Raw genomic sequence first — 12,580 nt, forward strand, 5'->3', positions numbered from 1 at the left:
AAAAAAAAAAAAGCATGATGTGCTAACACATGCCACAGCATGGATGACCCTTGAATGCACTCTGTTAAACAAAAGAGGCCAGTCTTCTTGTATAGCTCCATTTATATGAAGCAAATCTACAGAGACAAGAAAGTGGACTAGTAGTTGCTAAGGACAGCTTCGAGGGGGAATGAAAAGACAGGGATGATGTATAAACATTATGGGATTTATTTGTGGGATGATAAAAATGTTCCAAAATCAGTGATGTGCACATATCTGAACTGCACGTTTTAAATGGGTGAACTGTATTATATGTATTTTACCTTAATAAAGGTAAGAAAAGAAATAATAAAGAAGCCAGGGGAAAAACACCTTACCCAGAGAGGGGTCAGGTCAAGAGTTCCATTAGATTTTGCATCAGAAATCACACAAGGAAGAAGGGAGTTGGAATTTAAAACATCAAAAGGAAAAACCCTACCAACTTAGGATTCTGTGTCCAGTGGAATGATGCTTCAAAAGTAAGGGAGAAATAAAGGCTGTGTGACAAACAGAAACTCTCTCCAGCTCATGAATGGCCGCAGGGCAGCTCAGAGGTGGCTGCTCCCTGCAGCTAGAATTCTGTCCTCTGTCCCCACACAGAACAAGAGTGTGGGCACTGGGAGTCTCTTAAGAAGGAGACATAGGAGGAGGACTGCCTGGGCCATGGGAGCACACTTGTGGGCAGAGAAAGAACTGGGAGCCAGGGGTTCAGGAGAGTGCCTGGCAGGTGCTGGGCACACTCAGGTGGGGAGAGAGGTCCCTCCCACCCAGCGAAAGAAGGGTCCTCAATGCTTGTCCCCCACCCACAGGGAAGTGCTGACCAAGGGGAGGAGAGGTCGGCCCATTTGCAGGGAGCACTGGGGTTGCTGGTGGGGTCTATGTTGCCTCCAGGAGACAGGCTCCCTGCTTCCTGCTCTCCAGCGAGGATAGCAGAGGGAGCCCCCAGGGATCGACAGCGGGACGAGGGACAGAGACAGTGCGCATCCCCTGGCTGCAGTTGGTGGAGCCTGGAGGGAGGGCCAGCCCACCTGGGAAAGGTCCGGCTCCGCAGCTCCTTGATGAAGAGCTGGCTGCCATTCTGCACGGGCTTGACATCAGGCGCTTGCCCGGGGCCATGTTTGTGCCAGGTCCGCTTCTTCTTTACTGTGGAGGAGACCGGAAGCCAGGTCCGTCACAGAGCGCAACCCCAGCAGGGCCCCACGACCTCCCCTGAGTACCTTGGCCCACACAGCCTACTAACACCTCCCAGTATAGCTGGGCTCACTCTCACCTCCCAAGGCCGATTACATCCCCACCCTGCCATGCACAGAGGGAGGACCCCACCTCAGCATTGGGTCCTCTCCCATCCCACACCTCACCATGGATGGCGCCACTGTCCTCCATGCCCTAACCCAGAAGCTGAGGACTCCCAGGATCCCTCCTCATTCAGGCCCTGAGTCTGCAGAGACCACCAGAGAGGCACCTCCCAAAAAGGTCCCCAGCCACAATTCGGTTCGGCCTCACCATCTCATGGCCTCCATAGCTGGACCCTGTCACCTCCCTACTGGGACCTTCAATGCCCCAATAGCCACAGCCGCGGACAGGGGCAGGTTGGGTCCCACCATCTTGTTGCCTCTCCTCCCCTCCTCCTCAGGTAGTGCACATCCCTGCTCCTCTGTGCTGGCCACACTCCACCCTCTCCTACCCACAACCAACCCTGGGCCTATCCACCTCACCTACTTCCTCACCCTGCCCAGGTCAAACCTCCTCCTGGGGCACCAGGTACACACACCTTGGACTTTTTACATGTGCATGTGAGCACATGTGCACATATCCCTAGTGGACTATGCGCCCATGCAACAATGCATGCACACATACACATGCACACATACACATGCACACACCCATAGTGGACTGCCAGCCCTATGCGTGTACACACACCCCTACCAGACTTCAAGTCCCTGAGGGGAGGGAAGAAATTTCCTCTCCACCCCACTATGTCCCTAACTCCCAGCCTCATACTCAACCAGGCAGAGAAGAGCAGCTGGGGTAAGGGAGGCGGCCGATGCACTCAGACGCCCTCCTCGAGGGCTGCCTTGGCTGAGTCGGACATAGGGTGATCCTGGAACAGTAAAGGGACTGAATTCAAGAGCAGAGCCAGGCAAGGCCCGTATGGTGCCCATCCTTCACAAAGTCGGGGTAGGGGGGCACAGGGATAGGGGGGCCTCAGAAGGCCATGTGTCCTCATCCTCCTGAGTCTCAGTGGTTGGGGGGACAAAGGAAGCCGACAGCCACCCAGTGACAATGCTGCCTGTCTGAGCAGGATCTGCTACCAACGCAGAATCAGGGCTGGGTGGGGCTGGGACCTTTTATTTGCAAAGAATCTTCACATTGTGTTTTATCTCCCTGCCCACAATTCAAGTGGACACTATGGAAACTTGGCAAAATCCTAGAGTCAAGGCCAGAAGCCAGGACCTCTAAGGGAAGCACGGGGCACAGACGAGCCACAAAAGGGTTCAAATCTGTCTTGCCCAATCCTCTTCCAGCTGTGTGACCTTGGGCAAGTTACTGGATACCTCTATGCCTCATCTTTACTAGAGAAAGGCTTGTATGGGCCTTGCAGAGTGGCTGTGGGATGTAAGTTGGCACATGCCATGTCTGTTCCAGACTCCACTGGGCCTTTTCTCGGGGCAAAGCCACTTGGTGTGGCAGGTGCTTGTTCATGGGCAGAACACGCTCACGGGCTGCCCATGAACGAGCCTGGTGCTAACAGACCTGAGCGTGGCTCATCCCTGTGTGCCCCCTGTACCCAGTACTGGGCCCGGCACATAGTGGGCACAGGGGAGCATCTGTGAGCAGATGAAGTCTCCTATCCTTGTCACACTGGCTGCTCAGCTTCAGAGCATCTTGGAAGGAGAGGTAGATGCATCTGCCTTTATAACTATCAACAGGGAAGGCTGAGTTCATCCCATGCTCCTGCCCTCTTGGTGCCAGCCTGAGCCAGGCAATACCAGGGCCATCGATAACTCCAACCTGCCCTCCTGTTGCAGTTTGCAAGCACTCACTGAGTAGCTTGGCTCTCGTGCAAGGCTGGGGACGCTGGAGCCAGTGTCACCCAAGCAACAGATGCCTGGGAGTCCCTGCTTCTTAAGAGCTGAGATGGGCAGGGGGCCAAGGCAGGCCCTAGAGGTGTGTGTACTGACATGTTCAGCCCAGAGGGTAAAGGAGTTGGAAAATAGATCCCCCCATGACAGCCCAGACCCTCCTGACCCAGCAACAATCCTAAGCCGCAGTGACTGTGAATACCATCACCCCACTGCTGGGCCTGTTGCTACTTGGAGAGGTGTGGACAATCAAGGGAGCAAGGGGCTTCCGAGTCCACAAAGTGCCTGCCTCGGAAGGCCTCGTGGAAGTGGAGGCAGTTACATGCACTCCACAGGGAGCCAAGTGGAACCCAGAGAGGAAACTTCCAGAGCTGAGATTTCTGTATCAAGCAGAGCTCCTTGCCTGCCATTAGGTCACCACCTCCAAGGAGCACTGAGTGCGGGGCAGGGTCCAGTGAAGGCCCAGGAGGGAGGTGGCCCAGGCAGGAGCCCGAGACAGCCCTGTGATCACGCGGCAGCAGTGACACTGCAGCTGGGAGAGGCCTCAGAGCTGGCTGAGGAGACCAAGGAAAAGGAAGCAGCCCACAAAGACAGTGGGTGCCACAGACGGGAGCCCACAGGGGCGCAGCACAGCCGGCAGGGTGGGGGTGTCCTCCCTGTCACCTGTCTACATGGTCATTATTTCATCAATCACACTCCTGGCCAAGGACGCCCACTGAGGCCAGGGGCCCCCGGCTATACGTGCATACCTCCTCTCTCATGGGGCAGGGTCCTCAATTCACGGATGAAGCAACTGAGGCCAGAGACATGGGGCCGTGCCAAGGTCACCAGCGAAGGTACACAGAGGGACAAGGAAGCCGACTGCCCCTCCTGCTGCACCGGCAAGGGGCACCCTGTCCCAGAGCCACACGGAGAGCATGATGACAGTGCCCCTGTGACGACACACCCACAGACGGCCACTGAGCAGAGTCACCCCAACCCCACAGGGCAGGACGGGATGAGGAACATCAGTTCAATAAGATAAGTGACCGTATAATTCAGGAGCTGCAATTCAGGGCCACTTCTAACCACTATGTGGCTTCCTCATCAAATGGGGATGCCTTCTTGAGTTCCTGGCCAGGAACACTGAGCTAGCCTGTACCAAATCTGTGTGTCAGGTAAATCACAGGCCATAGCCAAAATCAACTCAAGGGACATGTTGGAACAGCACAGAGAGGGACCTTGCCGTCCCCACCACTGTGGCTTTAAAAGAGGGTGTGAAGTGTGAGGACCAGGCCTCAGACACAGCTCACTCTGGGAAATCTGAGCAGCCCCTATCCCTACCCCCAGGCCAGGGTGGCAGGGGCAGGACAGGTGGAGGCAGGCTGAAGACCCCCAGAGGCTCCCAGCACTGACTTAGAGCTTCTCCAGGGACACAGAGGGGCCCTCTTGTCCCCAAGATGCCTTGGTGTGCAAGGCATGGCTGGAGTCAATGTGAAGACCGACTGAGGCATCACAGACAGGCTCTGGACACAATACACACTCACTTCAACTCTGAGCATGCTCACTGCTGGAAGGTGCTAGAACCATGTACCTGTGTCCCTGATGGAGTACATGTCCCCCAACGGCAACTGAAAATCTGCCTCACAGAATTTATATCGCACATTCAGCACATAGACACTGCAGACACATACGCATGCACATAGCTGTGGACTGAATATCAGTCCTATCACAATTTATCTGTTGAAATCCTGACCCTAAGGTGAGGATTTTAGGAGGTGGGGCCTTTGTGAGACGATGAGGTCATGAAGGTGAAGTCCTCATGAATGAGATAATGTCCTTATAAAAGAGACCCCAGAGAGCTGCCTCTTTCCTTCCACCATGTGAGGACACGGCAAGAGGGCACTGTCTATGAACCAGAAGCAGACCCTCACCACACACTGAATCGGCCAGCACCTTGATCTTGGATTTCCAGCCCCCGGAAGTGTGAGAAATAAATTTTCTACTACTTAAGCCCTCCAGTCTGTGGTATTTTGTTATGGCATCCTGAACAGAGTATGACATACACACAAGCACATGCACACACACATACATACACACAAATATGTAAACACACACGTACATGCACATGCATATGTATACAGCCAGGCAGGGGCTGGGGCTCCCACTGCCTGCAACCTCAGTACTGTCTGCTGCTCTAGAACGTCTCTCCCTGGGCAGCTGGCCATAAGTGATGGGAAGGGAAGCCTGCACTGGGGTTTTAGCTGCAATCGAGGGCAGGTTGGAACACCAGGCCTCTGCCCAAACTCCCTCAGGCACAGGGGCAGGGTCTGGGTGAGGTAGGCACACACAATTCCCATGGCAGGTGGACCGTTTCTGGGGATGCGTGGGGACATTAGAGAAATTGAAACTGCACTCACCAATGTGCAAAACCTGCCGAGCCCCAGCACCACACCACTGCTCTACCCCAGCACCAGCTCATGCAAGAGCCCCCAAACAAGGCCCCCTCGAAATGTATGCTGACTACCAGGAGAAGAGGCCCCTGGCCCAGAGGTTTCCGACACTTTCTTCCCGACTAGTCTGAAAGCCTCTTCTCAAGTGATGTACATGTGTACCTGCTGCACGAACCACACAAGAGCAGCATCACCCCAGCATCCTCCCAAGTCCCTCACTCAGGGGCCCTGAGTGGGTCCTGCCCCCCTGGAAAGCACCTCCTGGGGTGTCCTGGCTCCAACCCTGCTCTGCCCTGACATGCACTCCACAGGCCCCATGGGGCAGCCCCAGGTCCCCACTGAAAGCTCAGCCCCGTTTGTGTCGTTCGAAAAGACAGATCGGCCCTGAGCTTTCCGGGTGGCTCAATGAGGTGTCAGAAGCACAGAGATGCCCCGTCAGGCTGATCCTTCCTACCCTTTATCTGTTTTCAAGCAGTAACCAGATGATGGGTTAATGAGCTTGCGACAGGCAGATGCATCCTGAGCTTTAATATAGCCAACTACTGGGGGACCAGGGGTAAGAAGGCAATTTAGGAATCCTGGAACCTCATCAGCCTGAAAGTTCAGGAACAGCTACTTGCTTCTTCTCATCACCCTCTTGCATATTGGGTGGTGTTTGCCACATGTTGAGGCTGTGCTGGGGATCGGTTGAGATCTGAAACACATGCAGCCTCCACTGTTGTCTAGCAATGGACAGACACAAAGCATTCAGGCCTTGCAAGAGGCCAAGAAAGAGCAGCCAAGTCCCCAGAGTAGTGGGACCCCCACCTGCCCCAGTGCTCAGCATCACCAGCTGCCAGGCCAGGCCTCCAGGGCTCCCTTGACCCAGCCTCAGCCCACAGAACAGGGGTGCTGGGGCCCCCAATGCCTGCATCCTCCTTCTGCCCTCACTGATTCTACAGAACCCATCCCACAGGGGTCTTGGGTTGTCCCCTTTGAAGGAGAGTGACTCAGACTGGCTATGACCTGGAGCCAGATATATTCCCTGCCCCACCTTGTCCAGGACTTAGGTCAGCAGGGATGTGATCAGCTGACCCAGCCAGGGCCCACATCCAGCCTGCAGATTCTGTGAGCACCCAAGACCCTCCAACGAAGTGGAACCAGAAGCCACATTAACACACACATCTCCACATCCATGCCATCTGTACTGTCTACAGGCCACACACCTCCTAAGTCTCTGAATCTGCACATAGCTCCACATCTGCAACCAGGGCAGAGGCTTGGAGCTCAAGGCTCACGTAACCTCTGGCTCACCTGGATGAACCTGCATAGTGTGAGACAAGCCTGCAGCCCAGGACCACCACACCTGAGAGGGCTGAGAAGAAAACGGACCTCAGCCCTTAGGATACGCAAACAGCAGGTTGTGTGGGAAAGGCAAAGGCCCTCCAAGATTCTCTGCAGAGGAGAAGGTGGGTGGGATGAGGCAGGGGCTAAAAAAGGAGGGGAGGACAGAGCCCACCAACAATGCACGTGTCCAGAAAACACAGACAGGTTGGGCCCTTCGTGGGCCAGTGGCTGGCTGGGCAGGGCTGGCCTGGGGCCCGTGGGAAACCCCTGCATCACCATTTATCCAGGTCCTCAAGTCCGTGTCCCTTAACTCAGGCTGGCCTGGCCTCTCCCCAGGCCTCAGAAGGCCCTTTGGGTCTTTGCACAGCTGCCTTGCCAGCGGGAGCTGATCAGGAGGGACTACAGTGGGCTTAGTGAGGCAACAGGGGACAGTAAGCTAGGCTGGCAGGATTCCCAGGTCTAGGCACTACTCAGGGAGTTTTGCCCCCAGCAACCCAGGCAGGGGCCAGGCCCAGCAGAGACCTCACCCTCCATGCAGCCCAGGCAGGGTGGATGCTGCTCTGATCAGCAAGAGACGGCCGCTTGGGCTGCGGTACTTACAGGTGGACTTCCCATGGGTTTTCTCACAGTTTGGGCAGTGGTATATGTCGATGTCGGGCGCCTCCTCCTCTTCCACCCCAACACAGCTGAAACGAGACGAAACAGACCATTACCTAGGCACTCAGCACCTCAAGCACTTTCTATCTGCCAAGCTCTAGAGAGAATCCCTGCTCATAGTCTGAGGACCTGGGCCAGATGGAGCACAGCTGTGCAGGGACAGTGTTCCACTAGGAAAGCACGGTGGAGGGAAAGAGTTGTAGAGATGTCCTCCTGGAAAGGCATCTGCAGCATGGACCCAGATACAGCATCTGGATATGCCCCACCATGAGGATCCAATGAATGGGCCATCTGGCAGGCCTGCCTGAGTGAGGGTCACCAATGCCCTGTCAGTCACCCAGGGGACAGGGAAGGAAGAGGGGGTCTCAGAGCCAGGCTGTCCCCATCACTTCACCAGGGGTAGCCTGAGGAGACAGAAAACACCAGGGACAGCCTGGAGCCCCCTCCTGCAGGCCACACCATGGCCACCCATCCAGCTCATCTTCATGGGGACCAGGAAGAGGCCCAGACACAGACTTAGCAGCCTGGCCTTAGGACATGCCCAGAACTCCAGACACCTTATCCCTTCCCTGGAGTTCCTCCAGACCCACTGCAAACCTGCTTAGAGACTCAGAACAAGAGAGAGCCACCTCCTGTGCAGATGGCCAGGCTATGGGCCTTAAGCCATTTGAGGAATGAAGACAAAGAATATTAAAGGACGGACACAACCTGAGACATCAATAAATTTCTGCAGAAGCAAACTGAGCAAAATGGAAATGCTTTGTTTTATTCTGATACCTTCTGCTTTTTTTAGTTAAAAGTGACATGAGGCCAGGTGCAGTGGCTCATGTCTGTCATCCCAGCACTTTGAGAGTCCCCTGTGGGCAGATCACTTGAGGTCAGGAGTTCGAGACCAGCCTGGCCAACATGGTGAATGAAACCTCATCTTTAATAAAAATCAAGGGAAAAAAAAAAAAAGGCCGTGCACAGTGGCTTACACCTGTAATCCCAACACTTTGGGAGGTCAAGGCGGGTGGATCACAAGGTCAGGAGATTGAGACCATTCTGGCTAACACGGTGAAACCCCGTCTCTACTAAAAATACTACATGGTGGCATGTACTTGTAGTCCCAGTTACTCAGGAGGCTGAGGCAAGAGAACTGCTTGAACCCAGGAGGCAGAGGTTGCAATGAGCCAAGATCATGCCACTGCACTCCAGCCTGGGCAACAGAGTAAGACTCCATCTCAAAACATAAATAAATAAATACAAACAAACAAATTAGCCGGGGCATAGTGGCACACACCTGTAATCCTAGCTACTCGGGAGGCTGAGGTGGGAGAACTGTTTGAACCTGAGAGGCAGAGGTTGCAGTGAGCCAAGATTGCACCACTACACTCCAGCCTGGGCAACAGGGTGAGACGTCATCTCAAAAAATAAAAAAATAAGTGACATGAGAGTGGCCATCTGTAACATATAAAGAGGCCCCAAGACTAAATAAGAACACAGTGCATAAAGGGCAGGACACAGGAGCAGACAACTCCCACAAGAAGAATGCAACAAATAAACTGGAAAATACTTCAACATCTTCCTCTAGTGAGCAAATATATGTAAATAAAACAGACCAGTAAATTTAAAAATGGACATTCCCCCCAGGCAGCCCCAGAATGTCACCATAGGAGGGTGTCAGGGTACCAAGCTACCTGGAAGCTACAGATGTACATGAAGCAGACTGTTTTCACTCAAGGCAAACAAAAAAATGAACATAAAGACACTGCTGACCTTAAGGAAATAAAAAAGGAGTATAACAGAATACTATGAAAAATTATAGGTCACTAAATTACATAACCTGGATGAAATGGAGAAATACTCAGAAGCACACAAACTGCCAAAACTGACTCAAAAAGAAATAGAACATTTGAACAGAACTATAATAAGAGATTAAATCAGTAATTTAAAAAATCACCCCAAAAAAGAAAATCCCAGAACCACCACTAGTGAATTCTATCAAACATTTAAAGAAGAATGACACCAATCCTTCTCAAACTTTTCCAGAAAATAGAAGAGAAGGGAACATTTCCTAACTTATTATATGAGGTCAGCACTACCCTGTGTCCAAAGCCAGACAGAGACACTACAAGAAAACTAAAGACCACTATCTCTAATGAATATTGACATAAAAATCCTCAACAAAATACCAGCAAATAAAGTCCAGGAACACACTAAGGGGACAATGCACCATGACCAAGTGGGATTTACCACAGGAATGCAAGGATGGTTCCACACATGAAAATAAAACAGTGCTTCGACCCCTGAAGTATCACGTCCAACTGCAAGAAGAAAAGGATGCAACCCTGGGGCTCTACCCTGCAGGCTAAGACAGCAGAAATTGTGCTTCTCTTTCCTTCACCCAGCAAGACAGATCTCATCAACTGGGTAAAATACAAGAAGCAGGGCTCACCTGGCTCTTTCTCCTGGGCTGGCATAGCCCTCTGCCTCATTCTATGCTCTCATCTCTCCCAATCCTTCCCCAATTCCCCATCCTTCCCAAGACACATTATACCATATCAATGCAATGATGAAAAATCCTACGTTACCATCTCGATACAGAAAAAGCAAGCACTTAACAAAATCCAACACCCTTTCATGATAAAAACACTCCACAAACTAGGAATAGAGGGGAATTTCTTCAACATGATGAAAGCCATTGATGAAAAATCCACAGCAAACATCGTATACAATGGTGAAAGGCTGAAAAGCTTTTCCCATAGATGAGGAACAAAATAGGATGTCTATTGTTGCCATTTCTATTTAACACAGTACTGGAAGCTCTAGCCAGAGCAATTAGGAAAAAAAGAAATCCTGAAATAAAACGAGTCTGAATTGGAAAGAAACAAATAAAATTATCTTTATTTGCATATGACATAATCCTATATATAGAAAACTCCAAGGAATCCATACACAGAAAAACCTTCTATAGCTAATAAATAAATTTAGAAGTTGTAGGTGCAAAAACAACACACAAAAACCAGCTGGATTTCTGTACACTAGCAATGAATAATCTGAAAATAAAATCAGGAAAGCAATTACCATTATAATAGCATCAAAAATGACAAAATATTAATATGTAGGCATTAATTTAACCTAGGAATTGCAAGACTTGTACGCTGCTGAAAGAGGTCCCAAAGGATACAAATAAATGGAAATATATCCCATGTTGATGAACTAGAAGACTTAATAGTGTTAAGACAGCAATACTACCTAAAGGAATCTACAGATTCAATGCAATCCCTATCAAAATCCCAATAACTTTGTTTACAGAAATGGAAAAGCTAAGAAAACTTACGTTTCCTGATTTAAAATTTACTACAAGTCTATGATAAAACAGTGTGGCACTAGCATAAGGATAGACATATAGATCAACGGAATAGAACTAAAACCTCAGAAATAAGCCCATACATCAACAGCCAATTGATTTTTGATAAAGGTTCCTAGATCATGCAATGGAGAAAGAATAATTTCTTCAACAAATGGTATTAAGGCAAGTGGACATCCACATGCAAAGGAATGAAGTTGGATGCCTGCCTCACACCACATACAAAAATTAACTAGAAATGGATTGGCAACCTAAATATGAGCTAAAATAATAAAACTCTTAGAAGAAAACATAGAAGTCAATCTTCATGACCCTGGATTTAACAATCGAGTCCTAGATATGACACCAAAAGCATGACCAACAAAAGAAAAAAATGCTGATTTGGACTGCATCAAAATTGAAAACTTTTTTGCATTAAAGGACATTATCGACAGATTAAGAAGTCAAGTGACAGAACGGGAGAAAATATTTGCAAACCATAAATATGACAAGGGTATGGCATCCACAACATATAAAGAACTATTACAGTTCAACAATAAAAAGGCAATCTGACTAATAAACAGGTAAAGGATTTCAAAAGACATTTCTTCAAAGAGGATATGTAAATGGCCAACAAGCACATGAAAAGATGCTCAGCATTCTCAGTCATTAAGGAAATGAAAATCAAAACTACAGTAAGATATCACTTCACACCCACTAGGATGGCTATAATTCTTTTTTTAAGTAAGTGTTGGAGAGGATGTGGAGATGGTAGAAATGTAAAATGGTGCAGGCACTGTGAAGAAAAATTTGATGTTTTCTCAGATAATTAAACATATAATTAAAATGTGACCCAGCAATTCCACTGACAGACACATTCCCCAAAGAATTAAGAACAGGTACTCAGGCTGGGTATTGTGGCTCATGCCTGTAATCCCAGCACTTTGGGAGGCTGAGGCAGGATGATCATGAGGTCAAGAGTTTGATATCAGCCTGGCCAACATGGAGAAACCCCATCTCTACAAAAACTACAAAAATTAGCTGGGCATGGTGGTGCGCACCTGTGGTCCTAGCTACTCAGGAGGCTGAGGCCCGAAAATCAGCTGAACCCAGGAGGCAGACTTTGCAGTGAGCCAAGATTGCGCCACTGCACTCAAGTCTGGCCAATAGAGTAAGACTCTTTCTCAAAAGAATAATAAAAAGAAAAGAATAGGTACTCAAACAAATGTTCCTAACAGTATTACTCATGATAACCAAAACGTAGAAATAGCCCAAATGTCCACTGACGAATGGATAAACAAAATGTAGTCTGTAATACAATGGAATATTATTCAGCCTTAAAAAGGAATGAAGTCCTGATACATCCTACAATGTGGATGAATCTTGAAGGCATTATAGTAAATGAAAGAAGCATGACATATGAGGAGTGCTATACGATTCCACTTCGTGAAATGATAATATATGTATAATAGGTATATCCCTGAAGATAGAAAGCTACCAGAGGGTGAGAGGAGAGAGGAATGAGGAGTTACTGTTTAGTAGGCACATTTAATTTCCTCAGGAAATTAAAATATTTTGAAGCTTGAAGCTAGATAGAGGTGATCGTTGCAGAGCATTGTGAATTTACTAAGTACCACTGAATTGTTCACTTTAAAATGATTAATATTATGCTATTAACTCAATAAAAGAGAAAAAAAGAACCTGGCCCAGTGAAAGTGACATCATCATCACCA

General features: G+C 49.6%; 1 protein-coding gene across 3 annotated transcripts in view; it reads right to left on the minus strand.

Annotated features, from left to right (window-relative positions):
- PHF2 (PHD finger protein 2) overlaps positions 1–12,580 on the minus strand; it is a 108,114-nt gene that overhangs the window by 40,628 nt on the left and 54,906 nt on the right. For 2 of the 3 annotated variants that reach the window (XM_017546885.1, XM_017546884.1), the window contains exons 2-3: positions 7,460–7,545; positions 1,047–1,161 (exon numbers count right to left, since the gene is read on the minus strand). In XM_017546885.1, the coding sequence (XP_017402374.1) occupies positions 1,047–1,161; positions 7,460–7,545 (201 nt within the window). The remainder of the gene's footprint in view (positions 1–1,046; positions 1,162–7,459; positions 7,546–12,580) is intronic. The other variant, XM_037745138.1, reaches the window with a different exon arrangement.

Source organism: Cebus imitator, unplaced genomic scaffold (assembly GCF_001604975.1).
Source record: "Cebus imitator isolate Cc_AM_T3 unplaced genomic scaffold, Cebus_imitator-1.0 Scaffold192, whole genome shotgun sequence".
Lineage (NCBI taxonomy): Eukaryota > Metazoa > Chordata > Mammalia > Primates > Cebidae > Cebus > Cebus imitator.